The 26,092-nt window shown below is 37.0% G+C and overlaps 1 protein-coding gene across 4 annotated transcripts in view; it reads left to right on the top strand.

The window, feature by feature from the left end:
- The window catches only part of vav3b (vav 3 guanine nucleotide exchange factor b), a 48,941-nt gene extending 23,504 nt beyond the window's left edge, over positions 1 to 25,437 (top strand). For 3 of the 4 annotated variants that reach the window (XM_084410216.1, XM_084410215.1, XM_084410213.1), the window contains 13 exons: positions 265 to 374; positions 1,445 to 1,546; positions 3,850 to 3,947; positions 4,885 to 4,907; positions 5,276 to 5,309; positions 12,248 to 12,378; positions 14,465 to 14,530; positions 15,312 to 15,346; positions 15,454 to 15,570; positions 16,376 to 16,463; positions 18,189 to 18,297; positions 22,705 to 22,853; positions 24,578 to 25,437. In XM_084410216.1, the coding sequence (XP_084266342.1) occupies positions 265 to 374; positions 1,445 to 1,546; positions 3,850 to 3,947; positions 4,885 to 4,907; positions 5,276 to 5,309; positions 12,248 to 12,378; positions 14,465 to 14,530; positions 15,312 to 15,346; positions 15,454 to 15,570; positions 16,376 to 16,463; positions 18,189 to 18,297; positions 22,705 to 22,853; positions 24,578 to 24,619 (1,104 nt within the window). In that variant the 3' untranslated portion in view covers positions 24,620 to 25,437. The remainder of the gene's footprint in view (positions 1 to 264; positions 375 to 1,444; positions 1,547 to 3,849; positions 3,948 to 4,884; positions 4,908 to 5,275; positions 5,310 to 12,247; positions 12,379 to 14,464; positions 14,531 to 15,311; positions 15,347 to 15,453; positions 15,571 to 16,375; positions 16,464 to 18,188; positions 18,298 to 22,704; positions 22,854 to 24,577) is intronic. The other variant, XM_084410214.1, reaches the window with a different exon arrangement.
- The last annotated feature ends 655 nt before the right edge of the window (positions 25,438 to 26,092 follow it).

The following is a 26,092-nucleotide window of genomic DNA, read 5'->3' as shown; positions in this document are numbered from 1 at the left end:
GTCCACTCACCCAAGGTTGCCTCTGGCTGTCTATTACCGTGTAAAATAAAATGAGCCCTTTCCCCCCGTCACCCACCAAGCCTCACCGCAATCTTCAATCACAGCTTTAAACCAAACACCACAACCCTTTAATTTTCCAGTACATCAACTTTTTGTGCCACTTATTACAAAAAGTCTTAATGTAAATGCAAAGATAGGTCTTTACATAAAAGTCTAATTTGTATCTTTTAAGCAGTTATTTTGCTTTGTCTTGTCCTCTGGCAGTGGTGCTACGGGTTCTTCCTCACCCACCAGCAGGGGCAGATTGGATTTGAGTTCCTGTTCAAGACAAAAGAGCTGAAGAAGAAATGGCTGGACCAGTTTGAGATGGCCATGTGAGTTTGAAACTTTGGTCCCAAAAATCACAATTCTGTCACATTTACTCACCCTCATGTTGTCACAAACTTTCTTTGTTCCGTGGAACGCAAAAGGAGAAAAGTTTTGTTTTGCTCTTCTCTGTGCAATTCAATAAAGAAGAACCAGAGCCTTCAAGCTTTAAAAACAGCACAAAAGGCACTGGAAGGTATGAAATTATGAATTGAAGTAATTCACTGATAATCTTCCCCTCCATTGAGCTGTTAACCAAATTGTTGAGATCCAACTTAAGATAACTGTTTTTTGAGAGCGAGTAAATGACCATTTGTAAATTTAAATCAAGTACTAATTATTTAAATGTGAAAATTTGAAATCGGGTGGGTGATCTTTCATACTTTCAAACTGCATTCAAAATAGAATAGTGCACATGACAATAGGAAACATCTGCTTTTTTTATGTTAGAGAGAGAGAAAATGTTTGCACACATCATCTTCTATTCAATATAGCACCCAGCATGATTATATCGATGCCATTTGATGTCAAGCAGCTTACTTCTCTCTAGTACATGGTGACATTCTGCACCTGGGATGCTGTTGAGATTTGATGGCACAGTGTATTTACAAGGGCTACGCTGAAAGAAATGAATAGTGAGAGAAGAGGAGGGAAACTAACGAAAGTTCTGATTTGGAATTTGTGTAAGTTCAAAAGAATACGCCACGCCTCGTGCAGAGAGTCTGAAATGATGTTTCCTCTCCCTCTTGATTTATATGTCACCCTTTAAAAAATGTGTTTCTGTACGCACACGTATACATGTGGTTGACTGCGTAATGATCTGAAAGGTGCATTCAAACAACAAATTACACCTGCTGCATGCACACCGCTCTCTTGATGCAAGAATCAATCTTAGAGTTGTTTGGGCAAAGAGATTCCCCAATGCTCTGATTCGTGCCCAGAATCTGTTTTTGGTTCCTGCCTCCACGGGCCACAACAGTTAAACATGCAGTTTAACTCACACAGTTAGTTTGTCATTTTTCCAATCAGTCAACTTTGCCCCATCGTTTTTTTCCATATTTCCCATTTTCCATTTCAGATCTAATATTCGCCCTGAGAATGCCACGTTTAACTCTCACCTCTTCAGAATGCACACTTTCGAGATGGCCACCACCTGCAGCTCCTGTCATATGCTTCTCAGGTGAGCTGTCATTACACTTCTGAGGCTGCTGTAAATTGTGTGTCAGATCATTAAAATAAAGACCTTATGAAATTGCTTGATGAGCACAGTTTTTTTCTGTGCTTTCTGTGCAGTGACATTGTAAATGTGTATAACATGATTGAAAGTATAGTTTTGGGGGTAGATGCCATATTAAACTTGACACAGATGAAAACAAGGCTGCGAGAGATAGGCCATATACTAAATGGAACCCCGCAATCTTCCTCCGAGTCCACGCTTTTGTGATGTATTGCCACTTTGACAGCCGGGTAAAAGTTTGCTGCGAAGCTCGTGGCCTCTGCAAAAGTGCGCATCGAAGGCGCATATCGGCAGTAAAGGGGACACTAGCGATCACCCTTCTGAAACCTAAAATGACAAATGGGACAGGGTGTGTCCAATACCCTCCAAAATACCACTGTCCTACAGGTTTTGGTATGCATCGCAGTAGCGGCTCCTGACCATAAATTTCGGTAGGGCAGATTCTGGGTCTTAGTGCTAGTTTATATTAAACATTTTGTAAGCTTTATATTCCAATTGCTGAATACGCAGACATACTTTTGGCGTTATTCAGCCTGAGGGTTACGCTCTAATTTTGATTGACAGGCTTTAAGTACACACGATACACGCATAATGCTATCCTAGAATTGCCTTAAAGGGGTCATATGATGCTATTTTCGAAGATCATTATTTTGTGTATTTGGTGTAATATAATATTACCACGTTTTAATGTAAAAAACAAACAAAAAAACATTATTTTTCACATACTGTATATTATTGTAGCCCCAACTTTCTAAAACGCGTAGATTTCTACAAAGCCCCTCCTTCCGAAAAGCGTAGTGTTCTCTCATTGGCCAGCTGATCCAGTGCGTTGGGATTGGCCCGAACATCTCAAGCGGGTGTCGGAAATGTAACGCCCCTAACCATAATGGAGCTTCAGCTTCCAAAGTCAGTTAATAATGTCGTCAGTTTTATCATATCAGTTTGAGCCTGAGTCGGATTCTGAAAATGCAGATGACCAATCCGATCGATCGGATACTCGTATTGCAGTACGCAAGCCACGGTTCAGCTGAACGTGACAAATGCCGCCTGGAACACAGCCAGTCTTGTTCTCTCCCAGGTTCACATCAGGAAACTGCGCTGCACACCCACGAACATTTGGGTTGTACTGTTCTGGAGCATTGTTGTAAATAAATCTTAACCACTGGTCCTAATTGTGTCCACTTTCAGAAGGGCAAATAAAGTGCTGCTTTTGCTTTCGCATAGAAACACACAGAATGGTCTGGTTTAGTGTCTCCACAAAATGGCAGCGACAACACTAATGAAGCCACGCCTTCTTTCTTTGAGCATTTGGGGAGCATTATGCAAATATTTCCACCTAGTGACATAGGTCGGTAAGTGAGGATTCGATCGAGGCGTTTTAGCTAGGTCTGGATCTTCCTTCTCTTTTAGATAGCTCAAAGTCTCCCACAAACAGATTTATTCTTTGTTACTTTGCAGATCTTATACATGGACAAACAGCTACATAACACACTAAAGAAAAAGGAAAACAAGAAAACTCATAAGTTGACCCCTTTAATGTAGTTTTTATTGCCTCTATTGATTTGTGGAGGAATTCCAATGAGGAAAAGAAAGTCATGTCTATTCTCAAAACAAACATAAAACAAACAACAGAACTATATAAAGCCTTTTCACAAGATCATATTTAAACTAAAGGATTTATATTTTCATTAATTTGATATGCTACTGATAATGATAAAGATTGTTGTAAATTTAAATAAATACATTTTTTGTAAATAACAATAATTTACTAAATTATTGTAGAGAGAAACAATGTCTTTAGAATCCCTTTCAGATTGATTTTTTTCCATCTGATGACACAAAAACATTGACAGCCAACCAGAATCCATCCTGCTTTAAAGCATTTAAAATTGTAGATGACAAAACAGCAGAGCTCGCTTATAACGAACAGAAAGTTAACGTACGTTCTTGTGGACGCCAATACAGCCGAACATGTTTATGGAGTTTTTATCTATTGAAAGTTTTTCAGCAGTTGTTAAACAACAGTATAATCCATTGAACAAATTGTAGTGGTTCCTCAAAGCCTTCTTTTTATTTCTGTCAAAAATTAAATATGATGCTACCCTGACTAAGGTCTATTGAAGCTAAATGGCATGGCCTAAAAGTCGATTTAATGGGGTCTGTAATAGTCATGTAAGGTACGTGTATGTAAATCAATAAATGTCAGCGTTGACCCTTGTGACCTTTTCTATCCTCATGCTCTTCAGGGGAATTTTTAACCAAGGCTATCTTTGTACTAAATGTGGAAACGGAGCTCATAAGGGCTGTCTGGGAAGACTAGGAGCCTGTGGAGGGGCAGGTAATGGTCAGTAAAGAGCTTCTCCATGTTGGCATTTCATATTTGACAAAAAAGGATCAAGAGAGAGAGAGCTACAAACACAATCACACTTCCTTAAATAACTTCCAACCTGGTTTCCCGTATACGCTCAACAGAATATTCCCTTACTATAAGAATAAAAGGTCAGAATTCGGGTATGTACCACATCCTCAAGGGACAGTGTTTTTGCATTCTGCTGCATTTCCCTTTTCCTTTATTTTTCAATACAAACATTTTGACCACTGCACTCACGTCCAAAAACATGGTGCACAAGTTAATAGTTAAACATTTTTATAGTACGTTTTTAAGATAATATACAAAGCAAGGAGTATGAATATAGAAACAATAACAAGAGCTAAATAAAAATAAAATAAAACAAGAACATAACAAATGCATAGAAAGGCATAGCCATAGAGAACTTTACATAAAGGTCTATTTTGCAGAAATATCCAGAAAGTACTGCCACACAGTTTGAAATTAATGATGTGAGTTTGGCTTAAAAACCAACAAATAAACGAATAAAAAAACATATACCCTCCAGTCGTATAACATTAAGGATTTCATTCAACTTCATTCAGAGTCTATTGATTTCCAGTTTAAGAGTATTATTATTATTATTATTATTTTGTTGTTGTTGCAAGGATCATATCCAGCAATAAAGATAGTTGTTTGGTGTCTGGGAGAGTAAAAAGAAGTTCACCTCATCTCTAGACCTTGTTTTTTTTTTTTTTTTTTTCATTCCCCCTGTGCCTCACGCTTAAAAAAAAAGCAAAAACGTGTTTTGTGTGAAAATTCCGTTTATTGTGGCTCTCTAGATATATGGCAACTAATTTAAATACAGAATTGCCACAGAATTGTAATTTGTACATGTACAGCCTTTTGCTGACTTTACAGTTTTTCTTTTACTCTCTCATTATGATCTCAGATGTTGCTGTTCAAAAAGCACAGGTGAGATAACCGACATTCATCTTAATCTAAACTGACTGTCCATACTGTACACTTCAAACATAATCCATGCCATTTCCAGACTGTGATATAACATGATCTTCCTCTATGTACATTTGGAAGAAGAGGAAAATTGTTGAGTAATGCAGTCTGAAGTATATGTTTTATTGTCCTTTAAAAGTATGTTTACTGTACTGACAGAATGCTGTCTTAAATAGGAAAGACAGAATCATTGTTAGATCGTTTGTGTCAGTGTGTAAAATCATTTTGACAATATTTTTACCAGTGTTGCTAAAAGATAATAATAGCTGAGTGTGTTCATATTGCATAGAATCTGTTAATGATATTCTCTCTCCTCTCTTATTTCACAGAGAAAGACAACACCTCGGAAACAAGAAGACCCAGGTAGGTGTCTTTGTCTTCAGCATGTTTCTGTATATAGACAGAATAGACGTTTTCAAAACTGCTGTAAAGATCTTTTATGTACTCTACTTCTGTATAGTCTTCTGGGAACTCTGGGAACTTAGTAATTCTGTGGATTCAGATCTATGTGGCGGTTCCAGATAATAACAAAACAGTTTATCATCAGAATGACTACTTTAAACAGCAGTACCTCGCTTTTTTGACCTTTTAATACATTATATGCACTTTTCAAATTTAATTTGTCACACATCGGGACCATTTTAAATGATCTAGTGAAGACCAAATAGTGATCAAAAATGGTGAGAAACGTAAAGAAGGTACATTCATCTAAATTTTGACCTAGTGTTGGAAAAAAAGTCCATGGATCTGTCAACTACATGTTTACTATTGGCAGTCTGACTCAGCTCCTTCCCGCACCTGTTTAAATTATTTATTTTAGAACTAATATCTTTGAGTCCACAAAGCAACAATTTAGCCTGTTATATGAGCCTGGTAAAGTCTGAGACATATCACAATCCCTTTCCCTTGCTATCTCTCCATTCACCTTGGGTCTATTTACGGTCTTATCAATGCAAAAAAAAAAGTCTGTATATTAATCAATAAAAAAAGTGGAAAAAATTCAAGAATTTTAAACTAATAAATACATAATTTATTGAATGAGAACGATCACACAATATAATATGTATATTAATAAAAAAATATCTAAAACTATCATTTAATTAAAAAACACAGTTATACAGTTATAACCATTTATTATAATGTGGACATTCTTTCGTGTTTTTGTGTTTTGTAAATTTTGTTGAAAGCATTTACCACCAAAACATTTTTAAAAAAGCATTACAGAATATTCTGCAAGGATTTACAGATATGATCATTATTAGAACCATGTCACAAATCATATGAGATTAAGTTATAAAGAGATTATATGAGTTATTAAATGTATGTGTATATAAATATATACATATTAATTTATTTATTAATTTGTAATATGTATGTGTGTATATATGTATGTATATATATATATATATATATATATATATATATATATATATATACAGTACCAGTCAAAAGTTTGGAAACACTACTATTTTTAATGCTTTTGCAAGAAGTCTCTTATGCTCATCAAGCCTGCAGTTAAAACCCCTTACCAGTCACCCCCAATTTTGGCAAGTGCTGCACACATGAAATGCCCAAAATAAAAAGGTTACTGCTCATAAGTAATTCTGAATAGAAACATAACACACATACATTTAGAAAGCCAACACTTGAGAGTTTATAGTTCAAGACTCAAAATTAACCAGACTGTTATTAATATTGAGATATATAAGCTCAAACATATTTTGAACTAAAATAATCTGGGATCACCAGTGATCCCTGACTGGTAAGGGGTTAAAAAAAAACAAAACAAAAAAACAAAAAAAAAACGTAATATTATGAAATATTATTACAATTTAAATAATGGTTCTCTTTTTTAATATACTTTAAAATGTAATTTATTTTTGTGATGCAAAGCTGAATTTTCATCAGCAAGTACTCCAGTCTTTGGTGTCTTATGATCCTTCAGAAATCATTCTAATATGATAATTTGATACTCAGTTATTATCAATGATGGAAACAGTTGTGCTGTTTAATATATTTTTTTGGAATACTTTTTTCAGGATTCATTGATGAGTAAAACGTTAACAGCATTTATTCATAAAAACAGCATTTATTCAAAATAAAAACATTTCTAACAATATAAATCGTTACCATCACCTTTTATCAATTTAACGCATTCTTGTTGAATTAAAGTACTAATTTCTTTAAAAAAAAATAGTTATTGTTCCCAAACTTTTGAACGGTAGTGTATATTGTTACAAAAGATTTCTATTCTAAATAAATACAGTTCTTTTTAACTTTTTATTCATCAAATAATCCTGAAAAAAGTATCTCAGGTTATAAAAAAATATTAAGCAGCACAACTGTTTCCAACATTGATCATAAATCAGCATATTAGAATGATTTCTGAAGGATCATAAGACACCAAAGACTGGAGTACTTGCTGATGAAAATTCAGCTTTGCATCACAAAAATAAATTACATTTTAAAGTATATTAAAAAAGAGAACCATTATTTTAAATTGTAATAATATTTAATAATATTACTGTTTTTTTATTATTATTTTTTTTTTTAACTGCAGGCTTGATGAGCATAAGAGACTTCTTTCAAAAGCATTAAAAATAGTAGTGTTTCCAAACTTTTGACTGGTACTGTATATATATTACAAAATTAATAAATAAATTAATATGTATTATGAAGAAATGAATACTTTTATTTAGCAAGGACGCATTAAACTTCGAATTGATCAGAAGTAAAATGAGCAATCACGTTTCTTGTAAAAAGCATTTTGAAAGTAAAGTTTTGCCAACTGTGTGGCAACCTTGTTTTGTGTTTTGTCATTCTCAGAAGTATTACTTGTAAACAGTCAGGAGAGCTTATCATTTTACTCCAAAAACACTGGCACATCATTTTATTTTCAGAATGGTGAAACTTCATGCTCAGCTTAAACAAGTGCTGATTTTCAAAATTGCTGCAGTTTTGTTTTGCTCTTCTGGGACTAAAAAACAATCCTAAAGTGCTGAAGGGGTGTGTTCATGTTGATGGGAGGAAGAAGTGGTCAAAAACAATGCATTATAGAAACAGCACAAAATTGCCCTGCTCATTTTATTGCTGTTTAATTTGAATGATTCATTTCTGATTTAACAGAGTGTTTTGACCAACTTGTTACTTTTAAATGAGCTCAAGTGTTCTGACAGCTAAAGTGAAAGAAGCTCACAGTTGAAGCAGCTTTATTATCTTCATTATCTACATAGTTCTCTGTAATGGATTAAAAAATAAATAAATAGCTTTGGCACATTTGGCCGTATTAATTGGAACATTCACTTCTACAACATTGTACTTATCAGTAACTACAGCTGATTGAGTGCTTTATTGAGAAGTTGTAATATGAACACATATATAAATGGAATAAATGGATTCTTTCTTCAGAAAGTCTAATGTTCACACCAATTTCAGCAGGTGGAACATCTCCTTGGTTCAGGCCGTTGATACATTGAAGATAACAAGTCAAGTTATAAGTTAACAAAGAACACATGATGAGTTGTTTTAGGATTACTAACTGCCACACTGCTTTGAGAAAACTGTACTTGTATCGCCGGCTGTGGTTTTAAGACTTTTGTCACAAATTTGACACTCCCGGTGAATATCATGTAAAACACCTGGGATGTCCTTTTAGTTACCTTCAGGCAATTGCCGCTGAGCACCAGTCAGAGCTGCCAGGGAAAATTCAACGGGCTGTAATGGCAGGAAAACTCCTCTGCGTGTCTGACAGTCAGTAGTGGTCTCATTACACCTTAGTTATTGCTACTACCATCTTATTGTTCATGATACAAAACACCTCAGCTTACATAGGGTATGATGTCATGTAGTAATGTCTGCTGAAATTCAGCCTAGCCATCAGAGGAATACATTTGATTTTAAAATATACTAAAATTGTAATACTATTTAACAATATTACTGTTTTTACTGTGTTTTAATTAAATAAATGCAGCCTTGGTGAGCATAAGAGACTTGAAAAACATTGAACAAATCTTACCCCATTCTTTTGAATAGTAGTGAAAATACATTTACATACACTTATGCATACATGCATATAATGGTCATATTTAAAGTGCCTTTATTATGCTATTTTAAAGTTTCCTAATTTTGTTTTGGAGGTCTCCTACAACAGGTTTACATGCATCAAAGGTCAAAAAACACTTTCATTTTCTCATAATATACAGTGCACATCACCACATTGCTCATTGAATCTCAACCGACTCGTTGGATGAATCAGTCTCTCTAAATCCCTCCTTTCCGTGAGCTTATACTGCTCTGATTGGCCAGATGTCCCAATCTGTTGTGATTGGTTTACTGCTTACAGTGCGTGTCATAAGGCACATTACCATAACTGAACCTCAGCTCAGGAGGCTTCCTCAGTCCTCAGCACTTGTACACATTGTAAAGACAGTAACGATGACGTTGATTTTACCATATCAATCAGAGTGCGAGTCCGATGACGAAACTTTGGAAGAACTAGTTATTCAACCCGAACCTCCATTGCAAGGACGACTTGAGCAGGACGTTTCTCAGTGATACACATTTTGAGGTACATTATGAGATGTTGCAATTGTAATTCCTCACTATCAGCATTAACAAGTGTACATCCATCAACAAATCGATGTGTGTGTAAATTTCTAATTTAACTGCATTAACTGTATCAATAACGGTGCATACATTACTAACTTGAATGATTGATTTAACATAAAATTTTGCAAAACAAATCTGGCTCCACCCTTTATCTTTACTCAAAGTAGTAAGAATGACTGACAATCTGCATTAATAGACACAGTTTTAGGTAATAGTGGCCCACAGCTGATTTGCAGTAGTATTTCAGTAAGACAGTATTAATGTGAGTTAGCCGGTTAGCCGGGGACCTACACAATATAAAATACAAACTACATATTTTGAACACCAGGTAGAAATATATATACAACATTAATTAATCATACTTACAGGTTGTGATTCTGAGGAGCAAGTTAGACCAAATATACTAGTCCATCTTTCAGGAGAAAGCGTTTTGTGAGTCCCGCGTTGAACTCAGAGATTTGAGAAGCAGTCGTCAGGAAAATGACGTGTTGTGTGCTGGTCAAGTTGTTCACGGGCAGACAACGTACAACATAGGCAGGCGTTATGCAAATGTCTTTTCTAGTGATGTAGAACCATCACACAGTAGGATTCGAAACACAAACGACTCGTATTGGCGGTTCAGAGTCGATTCTTTCTTTTGGGAGACAATAACTTAATTTATTGTGCACTTTCGACTTTACAACTTTGTAGAATGTTTACTTTCACAAACAGCTATATTACACACTGCATGAAAGGAAATATTCAGAAAACTATAAAAGTAGTTTAAATGAACTGAATCAATTATTTGAAAAAGCCTCACAAATTTGGCTTTTAAATATGAAAGTGAAGGCAAGAACCTTAGTTTAGTAACCAAAATCATTCAGTCAATTCATTCTAGTGGCTTAGATTTCCATAAAACTCTCCTATACATGTAAAACAACAGTTTTTTACGGTCTGCTTTAAGAACAGGGTACTTGGGAGTATTAAAATAAAAAACAACACGTTTATAGACCGGATACTAAGGCTATTTTATGCTAGAAGAACCCTCCATCCTCTCTCTAAGGCTTCGGGGCTGTCCTGGGTTGATTGTTGGTATGAATCGCACAGTGAAGATGCCTTTAATGACAAAAGCTCAGGAGATAAGGGAGATAACAGCAAACTAACACAACATAGTCCTGACGAGAACGGACAGGGTATGAAGGAGAACGGGGTATAAATACATGGAGCAAATAAAGGGAACTAATGAGCTAATTAATGAGGTGACATGTGAACTTAATGACTAATCAAACGAACTGAGAAACTGGGTCAAACTAACAGACAAGGAAGGCAGAATCAAAACACAAAGAAACACGACCAAAACAGAACATAACTCCCCAGTTTCCCCAGTTTATTAACCACCATACACGAGGCTCTAGAAAAAGAAACCATCTCAGATGATGAACCTTCTCTGTCATTGTTTAGTGCAACTGCCTCTGATTTAGTGGATGGGATTGTGTAAACAATAATTGCTGCTATGCGTCACTTTATTTGTCCTGTGTGAATGAGAAAATTGGACATTTGCTGTGGGTTGGAAGGGCCATCCACTGAGCTCCAGCACAGTGCTGTATAGGAGCAAAATCAGTGGCTGTGTTGCTTGATGTGAAATTAATTTCCATAAACTGTTTATAAGAGGCCACTAAGCATTTATTAATAAGTGTATCATAAACACTTTTCTTAACTGCTTTGGGGGCTATTTTTGTTGTTGTTTGTTTTTTGTCTTTGGGGAGAAATGTACATTCAGGCATATTTTGCCTAATTTCTCTCTGTTTTATAATGCTTAACTCATCCTTTTTCATAGTTCCCTATCAGTCAGTCATGTTCGACGTTACGTCATAATTGAACCGATGAATTGGGATCTCGCCTGAAGCCCCATTCACACCGCCAGTGACTTTGTCGCTGTATGTCGCTAGTCTCTGTACTGTGAAGATGCTTGTGGCGCTTACACAAGATGCTGGAATGCGCATTGATTGTGATGTTTTTCTTAGGGATCCCAATTCGTCAGTTTAGTTCTGACGTAACGTTGAACGTGACTGACTGATAGGGAACGTCTAGGTTACTAATGTAACCCCCGTTCCCTAAAGGAGAGAACGGAGACGTTACGCCTCGTCGCCACAATCCCTGTGTCCAATCCCTCTGAGTGACCAGGCACTGGCTTGTCTCCTCAGCGCAAACTTAATGAGTGAGTGCTGCACACTTCCTTATATACCCGTGGCACGGGGTGTCTATTGGCTTGTTTTGTTACCATTCAAAGGTGATTGGGCTCTCAGACGAGATCCCAATTCGTCAGTTCAGTTCTGAAATAACGTCTCCGTTCCCTCCTTCAGGGAACGTGGGGTTACATTAGTAACCTAGACATTTGTCATTTTACTGTAGTTAATGTAAATGGATTCGCTAGCCATTTGATGTATGTAATCTAAAATATTCAAAGAGAGAATGGGTAGGACTTGATTGTTTCCACTGGGAATTGACTGAAAGTGGGCGTTAAGTGGCAGCGTGAGGTGGTTGAAAAATAAAAGGGTTTGGTGATATTAGCAAAAAAGACTTTTCAGAAGTGACAGAGATCAAAAATATTTTCTTTGGAATTATCTACAAAAATGAAGCATGCAAAATGAGACCAGAAACCTGGTTTAGGTATAGGGCCAATTTTGATTTTATGTTAAATTTTGTTTTTACAGGTTTGCCAAAAATGCTGGTCATCAGAGATTATTTGGGGGTCCCTAGTCCTCAGGGTGGGCCGCCGCTGAATGCTCAGATTGGTGATGTCATAGAGGTCATCTGTGCTGATCCTCACAGCTCCTGGTGGCAGGTCAGATAAAGTACTGCAGTATGTACCTGCATATCTCAAAGCAAACAGGGCACACATAACCTTTTATACAGATATGTTTTGTGACATTCCAACCAAATAACAAATGCATTAACCAGTATTTCCATAGACATTGGGCTGTCGGCCCATTTAGGTTAATTATAAAAAAACAAACGACTTTACAAAATAATCAATTATTAATTAATTAATTAAATTAACTAATTAATTAATATTACTCTGCTCTTATTATTACTATTACTTATTATTATTGAGAAAACTTGAGTAGCTAATATGCTACTGTAAATACAAATACATCTGTACTCAATGCAGAGTTATTTTAGTGTCATTGAGATGCTATTAGCAGCCGAGTGTGAAGCGGCTGGGATGAGAATCAGCACCTCCAACTTCCATTTTATTTAAAGTAATGTTTTGGTTTTAGTTTTTTTTTCTCTTTTTAAACTATAATAGCCCTGACTCAACCTAATGCAACACAACTTTAGTATAACATACAAATGTTACATTGAATAGTCACTGAAAACAATACTTTTTCGCATTGCTTTTGTAATATGCACTGATACCTAAATGAGCCGTCAGATATAGCGACTGCAGAGCACAGTCTTTGTTCAGGCATGTTTCAGCACTGCAGTTTTGTCTCAAGCTTATTGTCACAGACTGTTCCTGTGTTATTTATTTCTGGCTCATGCCAGGCTGTTGTGGCTCTTTTTCTCTATGGTTGATGGTGGCACTAAAACCTCATCTTCCTCCTGGTGTTGCTCCAATCTGGCCGACGCGACTCAAACAGCTCGGCAGGGAATAGACACTTAGCGAGATTTCCCTTGCTTTATGCTGGGCTATTTCTGCCTGATAGCACACAGAGGTTAAAAAAAAAACACCTACAGGTCAAAAATGGATGCCAAGAGATTCACCGAGCCAACAGACTGTGACAGGCAGTGGCTAGACGTGCGTGTCAGCCGTGGTTCTTCACGCACTTGGCAGGTCATAGAGGGGAAGCGAGAAGCGGTACTGTTGAATGATAATGCACATCACTGGTTTATTTTATCTTGTGTGAAACGACACTTAACTCTTAATAAGGCTACTAAATCTTCAGGGTCCCATGACACCAAAGAATGGAATTACAGAGCACTAAGCATCCATCTCCCATGTTACTGGAAGACAATTATCTCTGTCCCGTTGCCAGAACAGTGCAATCGATCACTGTAATTTAATTTGATCCTTTAGGCTGCCAACTGTTTACTCTAATGGGGTAATAAGTTTAATCTTTATCATACGCTTATCTGTGGCATAACAAATATAAAGGGCTTTCAAAAGCTACGGCGAAACATTATTAAGCCAAATAAATCATGAATACAGTTCCAGTTTGGGACTCCAATTTAATTTGTGGTAGAGGTGCATTTTTCTGAAATTCATTTCATACTAGTTAGAGATGATCTTAAAGGGAGCCTGGAAAGAAAAGTATATATTTTTTCAGTATAGTTGTTTGAGAAGATCCTCATTACACCCTCAGTCAAACCTTCAGCCAAACTCACAATCAGTCATAGGCTGCTAAATTTTGGCACCTGGTTCCACCACGTTCACAGTGCATTATAACCTCCCAGCTGTTGTTTCATACTGAGTTGGGGGGAATTGTCTGTTTTTATCCCAAAATATACAGATAATTGTGGCTGAAGCCATGCAAGAAATGAGCCTATTTTAAAACTGGCATCCGGCCTGCGATTGCTCAATACAATTTTTTTGCGTGAGGACATAATATGAAACTCAGTCTAATGTAATTCATAAATCCAAATATGCTCGAAGCAGCAATATCAAACAATGGCTTATTGGCGAGTGTCATGATTCACGAGGTTCTGCTGTGGAAGCTGTATGATTATTCAGCATTAGGTGATGCTTTCATTCTGATGCCTAACGGAGTTTAACCGTGGGTAGGGGCTGAACAGTAATTAACTGTGGCTCTAAATGAGATTCACTGCTTGTTGTGAGCTAATTGTCTTAGATTTATTAAAGCAAAAGGGAGGGGTGAGCATCGCCTCAAGGCAAATATAATGCAATTAACCACCACACTTCCTGGCAGGGCAAAATCCTGACAACGCAAGAGACCGGCTTCTTTCCAAGTGATGCAGTCAAGCCCTGCCCATGTGTAAGTATTTGTATTTGGATGACTTGCATAATCATTTTAATGCTGTTGATTTGTATTTTTATCCGTTTTTTTATTTATTTTTTTTATTATTATTTTTCTACATTGTTCCAAAGGATTTCTTTTTCAAATAAATGCTGTTATTTTGAACTTTTTAGTCATCAAAAAATACTTGAAATGTATCACGATTTCAACAACAACAAAAAATTAAGCTGCACAACTGTTTTCAACATTGCTAAAAAAAAATCTTGAGCACCAAAACAGCATATTAGAATGAATTATGAAGGATCATGTTACACTGAAGACTGGCGTAATGGGATTACATTACTGGAGTAATTTATAAAATATAAATATATATATAGATTGTATTTATAATATGAAGTTTGCGTATATGGAATGAAACTCTGAATATATGGAATGGAATGAAACTCTGAATATATGAAATGGAACTCTGAATATATGGAATGAAACTTGAATATATGGAATGAAACTCTGAATATATGGAGAGTTTCACTTAATATTATAAATACAATAATTTCCTGACTGATATGCCATACACACTGTATGGATGGATAGATAGATAATGGATGGATGGATATATAGATAGATAGATAGATAGATAGATAGATAGATAGATAGATAGATAGATTCACTATCCAGTCAAACTTATCCATTCAAAAATATATAAAAGTAATAATAATATTAATAAATTATATTTGTCTATAATGGTATAATTGGTAGTGTATATATGCATAACATTGTTTGTAATGTGTCCCATGCTCAGGTACCCAGGACAGTCGACTATTCAGCCCAACCCTGGTAAGTCTAAATGTTTAACCACATTTACTCCAATATCCACATGACTCATAAAATAACCTGCATGACTACATGTGCTGAGCCATATGCCCGTTGGCTTGTGCGAGCAGGTTCGCTGGGCCCATAGAGAGGCACCATGCAGAGTCTGAGCTCATGGAGAGAGAGAACAGCACCTACCTGGTGCGATACAGGAGCCGGGAGAGCAGAGAGTACGCCATCAGCATCAAGTACGTCTAGCTATTATATCACTTCATACTGTTTGTTTGATTGCTCAAGCGTGTTTTTATTGCGCATAAAATTGGCGTGACGGATGGTCGATGAGGTTCTTGCACGAACATCCTTTTGCATGCAAAGCTTAGCTTTCTTCATGCATTTCCCTCTATGCAACCCAATACATAATGCATCACAAATTTGCATATAGCTCATTGTGTGGCATGGATGTGGTCAGTGAGTTATCACACTACATGCACAGTGTGGGCTTTATTACCTCAGAACATTTTATAGTTGCTTGTCTCATGCTTAAACCAATCACAGGTTCCCTGTCAAAACATTTTGTCCTCTTTATGTGGGGCTTTAGGTCCTGTGGGTGTGTTGACCTGCGGTCAGAGACTGACAGAACAATTCCACATCCTTATGTTATAGGAAGCTCACATTTAAACTTTAAAGGGATTGTGGTTTTTCTATAGCTGGTCCAATGTCATGGCATAACATGCCACTGGACATTACATCTTCTCCTGCTCATGACATCTTTAGATCCAGAATTAAAAGGATAGTTCACCCAAAAATGAAAATGATTTACTGACCCTCATGTCCTTTTTTGGGTGAACTTTCCTATCTTAGGTGTTAAAAGTGTTTTAATTGCACGTTTAAAGCATTTTAGTATGCACTTGTTTTTAATGTGCTCCATAAATAAACAGATATGTCTTGGCTTAACTTTTGTTGATCAGCCTATTCCCAGGGAAAACTCCTTTGAGATAAAGTGGAAGTACTGACAATCCTGGAATGGTTACAATGATTCTCTGCCATCTGCAGGTACAACAACGATGTGAAGCACATTAAGATCCTCACTAAGGAGGGCTTCTTCTACATTGCTGAAAGCAGGACGTTCAAGACTGTATTAGTAAGTGGGTTTGAGTTGCTCAGAAGCAATGGTCGTCATCAGCATTTGCTCTATTTATCATAACCGTATAAATACATATGTAGGGTGCTATAATTCAATGTCGCTATCTGTGCTGCAGAGTCCTGAGCTTTTTTTATCGTAAAACCAGAACATTTGCTGATCTGCATAATCCTGTATTTCATTAGCATAATTAATAACATGGGTCCAGCTATTAATCCATTAGAGACACCAGTACTACTGCAACCTTGTTACATGTTCTTTTAAAATGATAAAGTTTTCCCTTATAAAAAAATACTGTGGTGACAGCATGTAACAAGGATGGTAAAGCTTTGATGTATTCCATAGTACTGAATGATTACCAATTCATATATCATGGTACTGCAGGGTACATCAAAGAATACATAGTATTGTCATGGTACACATCCATAAAACCATATACGTATGTTTTTGTAAGTGTTGCTAGATACAGATCCTTTTAACTGTGAGCATTTATAAGCAATTTTAGCTGTTCCACTAAGATACACACTAAAATTCCACATCTCACAAAAAAAAAAGAATTTTGCCTATGCAAGGCTGGAAATTGCCACGATTTTGGTCGCATATGATCCCGAAATTGAATCTGTGCGACTTCAAAATTTATTTGGGAGTATTTGTTAAAATGCAAATAATTGTTGTGGTGCTTTTTTCTACAAATGCACTGGTTGACCAAAATCGGAAACTGCCTGGTTTGTTCTTCAAACACACGATCGCAAGCGTCTGGTTTATAGTTTCAATTTGGCTAATCTCTGTTCCGGACTTGCACAAAAACTGCATTGCAATCATTTCCCGAAATGTAATTTGTGTGAAAATATTACGAAGTCTGTTAAACAGGACGTTAACACACAGGCCAGAGATATGGGACACGCTGAACACGGGCGGAAAGAGGAGAGCGCAGACTCACAGCAGAGAAAATACCAAACACAGCAAGATCACTGTCCGTGAGGCTCGAAATATAGGAAGAAAAATAGAAATATTAAATTGGGGTGGGGGTTTACACGAATGTATCTCTGAAGGAAACTGACTGTCTTCAGCATAGTCTTCCGAGAGTGAATTTGCATTTTCATTCAGTCCATCTGTATTTGTTGTGTGCAGGTGTGTCTTATGCAACATAATTTCACAAAGCTAAAGTCAGACAATTTGCTCTAAGTCTTGAAATTATGCAGTCTAATTTAAATTAAAACAACTGCTCATGCTACATTTGTAGCATCTTTGTTTGGCTCGTGATTAAAATGCAGTGGTTGCCTCTAATTTCAAATGGCTACAGATGTTTTTATTTATTTATTTTTAAGGCCAGTTTGGCCTGTTATAGAGCAAACAAACAACTGATAAATTTGCTTAAACAAAGACAAAAATCGGCAGCCGGTATCGGAATTGGACAATTTGCTTGTAAAAAAACAAAAAACAAAAACAAATTGGAATTGGCAATGAAAAATCATGATCAGTGCATCGCTACCACATTCATTTATCTACAAACCGTGTGTTGTTTTTAAATAAAAGGAATATTTTAATATATGTAAATTGTGGTGTTTTGAGCCCTGCTACATGGATTTAACCATTAACAGAAATCAGAGTACCGTGAACATGCAGATGTGTTACATTTTTGAAATATTACCTTAAAATCTCATTTCAGCTGGCAAAAAACTTTGACAATCCCTATAATAAGCTTTTAAACATGTTTCTTTCTAGGGACTGGTTGAATATTACAAACAGCACTCTCTGAAAGAGGGTTTCCGTACACTGGACACGACTCTGCAGATGCCGTATAAGGAGCTCAGAAGTGGACTCAGACCTGTTGGTTAGTATCTACATTTCCCTCAGATTAACTCATTATATGATGGCATTAGTCTCTTAGCCCTGTTCACACTGATAGCGACTTGCAGTTATGAAGTGACCAGAATTCATTTTCAGGTAAAAGGGTAAAATATAAGGTAAATAAATGAAGGTAAATATAATCAAGTAAAAATAATTAAATAAATAAATACACTTTATATATAACTGCAGTATATTACAAGCTCAAAACCATTTTAAACTCACTTGAGGTACATGAATGGGAAAACCCTTCAGCAGAATAGTTGACAATTCAGTTGATATAACGTTAGGGCTTCCAGACACTATAAATCTGCCCTGGCTGACCATTAACTAGTCAAGTTAAATATTCCAGTGGGATTAGTTCCATCAAAATCTTGTGCCAACCTGGAGTGTTGTCACTCATCCACCTCAGTAATATGTTTTGTCCTAGCTTCAAAAGTAAGAAGATTAAACAGTCTTTTTTTCTTTTGATAAAATCAAAGCTTTATCAGGCAAACCAAGGTTAACAAATAAAGTATCCAATACCAACTCCATATCAAAGATATTACTCATTTCAGAAACTATCTTGGCCCAATATATTTGTAACTGATTACATGACCAAAGACAGTGAGTGTATCAATTTGTGTTTTGCACTTAAGGCATAGAAGTGAAAGGTTTATTGTTAAATGCTTGTCTATGGTTTGGTGAAAACCATATGCACAATTTTGAACGGTATAGCCTTAGCACAATTACATGCCGAAATTTTGCATATTTCCAAATACTTCCCCTTTCTTCTTCACTTATAGAGACAACAAAAAGTTCCCTCTCAAAGCAGGTCTAGAATTCAGAACTACATTTACCTCAGATGTAGCATTAGGAACATTATATAACAGACTCACTCACTGACTGTCTGAAATAGTAGTTTTTTTAATAGGAGACAGACTTCTGTTACTGTATTACATTATGAGGTATCTTTCAGGCTATAGTTTTTCAGTCCTCCCTTCGACCCTAGTAGTTGTAGTGCAGAGAATTTCAGCCTTGGTCTGTGCTTGCTCCAGACAAAGGAACTGAGCCATCCATTCACATCTTTTAAAACCCTTTTAGAGAACAGGATAGGGATAATTTGAATTAGATCCAGGATAAGAAATGTTTATTGAGCAGCAAATATTAGAATGATTTCTGTCAGATCATGTGGCACTTAAGACTGCAGTAATGATGCTGAAAAATCAGCATGCATTTATGGATATATGTGTGCGTTTGTGTTTGTGTGTGTGCTTTACTGTATATTGGTCATCGGCCACCCTGCTCTGTATCTGCATTGGGCATCAAAAAATCCTTATCAGTTGACCACTATTATAGTGCACGCAAGAAGGAGGTCAGGTTCAGGTTATCGCTCTGTGAGCGATTTCACTGTTCTGTATGATTAATCTTTGCACACATACAGAAAAGTTATAAAAATAATAAAAAATATATGATTTATACTTTTTCAATCATAAAGAGATTTAGTTAAAGAAACTGCAGTACTGTAACATTCTAAGTACTACTTTAAGCACTGCTGTAATTTATATGCAGACATACAAAATTGTTCCCTTGCAGAACGTTAGTCTTTAGATTAGTTGCCACAATAGAAAGACATATTCTTTGTCAGAGAGTTACGGCCAGTTACGCAGTAACTTCATCCAGCAGCAGGAACGTGTACTAGCAGCCTGTCGACCTCCAGTGTGAACTTCAGAAAGGTCCTCTTTTAATGGTAGGAGGCATAGTTTGTGCTCAGGAGGTATTTTTAGCTATGTCCTGACACCTCTCAGACACTTTTGATTCAATATAAATGTTGAACACTTGGCATGCTGGTCGTTGGGTGAAACTGTAAAGTGTGAATGCACACGTGTTGCTTTCATGGGAAAAACGTACGTCTTTACTCCAGCTCTCATTGCCCAAGATGGCTCCTCAAAGAGACTGACAGATGCTGTGAAGCGAGCCGTACACACTCGGCACCTGGCAGCAGGAAAAAGGCTGTTTGTGTCTGGCTCTGCAGCTTCAGGCAACGCAGCGAGAGAGAGGACTCTGCTAAACAAGACTCAAGTAGCACCGGCAATCTCCCTGACACGACATGACAGTTTGGTTGGAGTTACAGGAAAAAGCCATGATGGATGCTAAGCTTCCTCTCACCTGTGGGGACTTGGCTGATTTTCTCTCTCGCAGTTGAAAGAAAGAAAAAAAAAAACAGTCCCTGCACTGAGAAATGAAAGGGCAACTAGTGGAGACATGGAAAGTCAGCTTTATTGAACAGAGAGAGATGTGTCACGTAGAAAAAGGCTTAGCGAACGAGTACAGCTCTGTTGATATAAAGAATGGGATTGTGGGGATTGTGAATTGGGGGTTTCGCTGATCTATTTGTCCTTTTTTTCGTCAGCATCCTCGGCTTATTAGAGGTGTTTATACTCGACTGCCAATCTCGGTGACGCATCCTTTCACAAACCGCAGCAGAAAATCCAGGCCCTTGATGCATCCTGGGACATTGCTCTCGGTGGTATGCCGCAAACCAAAACACTTACAAATGCGGCAACAGATCAGTGGCCGTGTGTGCGCTGACACGTCTGCAGCCGCAGAGTGTTTGGTAAACACGTTGAACACAAAGGGAGATACCAGTGTTGGGTTTTATACACTAATGTGAGAAAAGTTATTTGCAATACAGATATCGCATCGGTTTCAATCCTGCATAGATATCGAACGTGTGAATAGCTGCACGATTTCTGAGTGTCAGTGTCGCAGGAAAAAGTAGTTGGCTCATCATCTACTGCTTCGTTCCCCCCAGAGGAGATGCAAAGCAGGAAGGCAAACATATTGTGGATCTGACGTTTGCTAGTTTACATATTAGAAAGTCCTGGATGTTCAGATGGGCGTTCAGATGGTAACAGGACTCGCGCTCTATCACAGCTGCGCCAGTGACAGGGCCAGGAGCACGCACTTGGCAAAAGCTATCACAAAACCTAGAGAAAAAAAATATCATCTTGAAAAATATAGGAATGGGTTGCTCATGAAATTCCAAACCTCTATGACTTTTTCTTCTGTTTTTATATCCCAGCCACCTCTGCCCCAGTAGTTTAGTAAGTGGTCCATAATAGTAGTCCATATGGCTGAAGTAGTCCAGATTTTGTTCCAAATCTCTTTGACTTTCTTTCTTCTGTGAAACATGAAAGTAGACATTTTGAGAAATGTCTCAGTGCTTTTTTGTCCATACAGTAAATATTCTACAAACAGTCGATATTCGATTTCTTCTGATCGGGTGTGTTGCTAATAAGGCTGTGTATTGCAGTGTTTGCCATCTCACTATTTGAGGACAGTCCACATGAACTCTCCAGAGCTGCTATGAAGGTTCACTTCTCAAGCATTTCACGGTTTCATTTTTAGAAAAGCTATTGTCATAGGTCTTGTGACAAACTAAAAGTTTGTAAAATGTACTTTGCAAATTAATAATACAAATAACAGTTATAATAATGCAATTTATTATAACCTGACAACCAAAATATGTATCCATGTTTAAATGTATACAGTATACAAGTACCTTATTTGTGAAAAAAATATAAATTTATATAAAATCTTTGTTTTATGAATTCAGCTCATTAGACACAATTTTTTATCATAAATTTATATTAAATGATCAAACAAAAATGTAGAAAAAATAAATAAACAGAATAAATAAAAAAAGAAACAGATTTCAAGCCCTAAATTAAAAGGTAGCTTACTCTGTGGAGTTTACTAAGCAAACCAGTTATGTTTGCATTCATTCTTGAGGTCTAAAAAACGTGGAATGCATTTCCTTCCCCAATTATGATGAAATTAATATCATAATAAATATTTGATCAAATCGTAAAACACTGAGACATTTTCCTAAATTTCTCAGGACTGGCATATTTCAAGGAGTGTGTTCATTCCCCGGTGCTGTGTGGAGTTCTTGATATTAGCTTGTTTATGTTTGTTCTGTTGAAAATGTCTCCGTTAAGATCTCTGGGTTTTTGTGTTCTTATTTTCTTCGCTCTGCTTCGGCTTGGATCCTAAGCTCCAGTGCTGTGTGGGCTTTCCGTTTTGAGTCCCACCAGCTACAGTTTTGTTCCTCCCTCCCCCTCACCCTTCTGGTCAGGTACAGCTATCAGCCACCTGTCTTATTCATTTCCCCCACCAGCCATCTCAGTCTTTTCTCCCTGTGTTTGCTTCAGCTCTTTTGTGTGTGAAAATGTCTGAGTATGATGCAACGCCATTTGTGCCCCGTTTTTTCCTCCAAATCTCCAATCATCTTTTTGCATGTTCACACGTTTTGTCCTACTTGGCATGTCTTGTGAAAACATTTGTGTCTCTCTCACTCTTGTCCTTTTTTTAACAACTTGTTTTTGTCTTACATCCCCCTCTCCCTCAGTTTTGACCCCGAGAGTGCTCGGCATTGCACTGGCACGTTATGATTTCAGCTCCAAGGATACTCGGGAACTCTCTCTGCAGGTGGGCGACCTGGTGAAGATCTATATTAAGTGTACTAATGGATGGTGGAAGGGTGAAGTCAATGGCCAGGTAAGGGAAAACACTCTTAAACACCTTTATTTACTGAGAAATGCTGTTGAAAGTGGATTGGGCTGAGCACCACAACACACTTGTAGCCAATCAGCAGTAGGGGTGCGTTTACACTCATGGTGGGTGAGGAGAGAGAGAGCAAGAGAGAGATTTGAAGAAGGACTGTAGGGATGAGAGACATTACAAATGAAGAATATAAGTAAATATAAGGTCAGAGGAATATAATTGGAAGAAGAAGGATTGGGAACAGGCAAAAGCTTTGGGACCCACATTCATTTTAGAAAAGCTTTCTAGCGCTGGAAACCTGTGTTTGTTTGGGCTGATTTCAAATATCAACATTGTTTCTCAGAAATCACTTAATGCCCCTTTAAAAGCACCAAAACCTCTAGTGACCTGCTTTAGTACTGGTGCTTCGTATTTTCTGCTTTTTTCCCGGAACTTCCACATCATGCAAACTGAACTCTTACCCTTTCATGCGAATCACAGTTTATGGTTTCTCAAAAGGGAACTGCTAGGCACATAGCAGCGAAAAAATACAGTTTTACAGAACAACAACAGAATTATATATTCAGCATAGTTAAGAATCGTGATCGTGATTATAGTTATCAGAAAATTTTAATTTTGTGCATTAATAATACTGTTTTAATGATAAACAAGATGGTTTATGATCTATTGTGTTTAACTGTGTTAACAAATTGAACCTTGCTGTAAAGAGAGTAGCTGTATTCTGTTGTAGTTACAGTACATAAAACATTAGTCAGATCTATACATTTTCATAAAAAATATCATTAAATCATTTCATTAATATTTTTTTTTAATAATATTTGATTTTCTAATAATTTATATGTACACTACTGTTCAAAAGTTTGGGGTCAGTACGATTTTTTTTTAAAGAAATTAATACTAAAGATGCATTACTGTCACTTTTGAGTTTTGATTAATTTATAAACATTTATAATGTTAACAGATAAATGCTGTTATTTTGAACTTTATATTCATCAAAGAATCCTGGAAAAAAGTACCTGTTCCCTCAAACATATTAATGAGCACAACTGTTTTCAACATTTATCAGAAGAATTGTTTCTTGAGCAGCAAATTATCATATTAGAATTATTTCTGAAGGATAATGTGACACTGAAGACTGGAGTAATGACTTTATTTTTATAATAATATATTTTATATTTTTAAATGGAATATTTTTAAATTATAGTTTATCTAATTTATCCATATTAATTACGTTTGACGAATACCTATTGATTTACATATGCTATATTTTGTCGTGATAAACAGCTTTCGGTAGTACCGAGTTTAATGTAGTACCCACATTAAAGGTAAAAGCATTTTGCAAATGTACCCCAGTTCTGAAAGCAATTGGACACAACCAAATGACATAGCAATATAGAGGTGTGACAACATGATTGAAATTTGAGATTGAAATTGAAGTTTAGCCCAGCATTTCCCATGCAATATCACAGATCTTGACTCTCCAAGACACCTGAATCATTCCTCAAGCCATTTTAGATTCACTCTCCTTCATTCCATACGCTCGAGTGCATTAAAGAGAGAGATGATTAACAGGGGGTGATGACAGCATGACTTTTAATGATTCTTCTGCACGTCATTATCAGATCTGACACACAAGAGCTCTCAAACTGCTCATCTAGGATGAAGAGATATGCTCTGTGACTCTTAAGTAATGTTTACAGATGCTTTATAAATTACAGGTGGGATGGTTCCCTTCAACCTATGTGGAGGAAGAGGAGTGACCAGTGCAGGAAGTCATCCTCACTACGCTGTGACAGTGATAAGGCACATGTTGGCGTTAGACAAGAAATGTAATCGTGAATAATGCACACTTACTTGAGCGAAGCACCACAAACACAGCAATTATCATCCTCTAATGGGATGCGGTGGACTGCGGTTGAGACCTGCAGCGTGATGCATCTGAGGCCCCGTCGGCATTGACTGTTTAATTAGTTATGAATGTCCCTCGCTGATCCACATTCAGTCCAGACCTCTTTTTCTCTCACTCTTTCCTTCCCTCTCACCCTGTCACCTCCTGAAATCTTCACACAGGGCCTGGGGCCCCCCCCCCCTCTCTGCCTGTTTAAAATTTAAACTCCATTTCTCTGCTATGCCGGACCTCCCATAAACTCAGGAGTGGCACGCAGAGAGAAAAGCCCTGAGCTGGCCGTTTTTTTCCCCCCTCCACTCGGCGACCTTTACGCTGTGCTTTCAGCTCACCTTGTGCTATAATTGATGAATTCATCCGCCCGTCTGACTCTGCAAAGTTTGGCTGGGGCGAGATGGAGCGCGGTGCTGTCACGAAGCCTTCCTCCCTCTTCAGCCCTGATAACACTTAGCAGCAGTGCTCTCTCGGTGCGCTCGGGGCGCTGCGCGGTGACAGGAGGCCTGCCGTTCAGTGTGATATCCATCTCACTGCACTGTGATCAGTCATCACTCTGTCTGTTTCTGAACCTCAGGTGCTCCCAAGCAGAATGCTGGCACTGATTTGGGACTGACGTCAATTCGTTCTCTTTTCATGCAACTGAAAGACATTACAGTGTTTGCAATGAGGACTAGAATGCTAGACACAGCAAAAAATGGAAGTATGAAATTACAAGTACAGTTCGAAAAAGTCTGCCAATGGAAGATGACAAAATGTACAACCATTTAAAAGTTTGGGGTTAATAAGATTTACTTTTATATATAATACTTTTATTCAGCAAGGATGCAAGTGAAAGTAAAGACATTAGTGAAATTGCAAAAAGATTTCTACTTTTTTACATACTGTTCTTAAAGATTTAGTTCACCCAAAATTGACAATTCAGTCATTAATTACTCGTTTCAAACCCGTAAGACCTTCATTCATCTTCGCAACACAAATGAAGATATTTTTGATGAAATCCGAGAGCTTTGAATTGACGAGAATACTTTTTGTACGCACAAAAACAAAATGCAGCTTTGTTGAGGCTTCTTTCAAAACCATTAAAAAAACCTTATCGACCCCAAACTTTTAAACAGTAGTGTATATCCAAGGTAATTTGAAAAAATATTGTGTCATTTTTCTTCTCAGGTAAGTTTATCTTGTTTTAAGGATGTTTAGATGTTTTTACTGGAGAACAAGATAAAAACACTGAGAATAGGATTTTTGCACTGTACTAGATATATCAGCTTCCCTTGAATTTGGACTTTCAGCACAGATTAACTTTGTTTAAAACATTTTTGTAAGTTCTTTG

The sequence above is a fragment of the Rutilus rutilus genome (assembly GCF_951802725.1).
Source record: "Rutilus rutilus genome assembly, chromosome: 6".
In the NCBI taxonomy this organism is placed as follows: domain Eukaryota; kingdom Metazoa; phylum Chordata; class Actinopteri; order Cypriniformes; family Leuciscidae; genus Rutilus; species Rutilus rutilus.
Note: the sequence above shows the minus strand (reverse complement) of the source record. Positions and strands in the feature narration are given on the sequence as shown.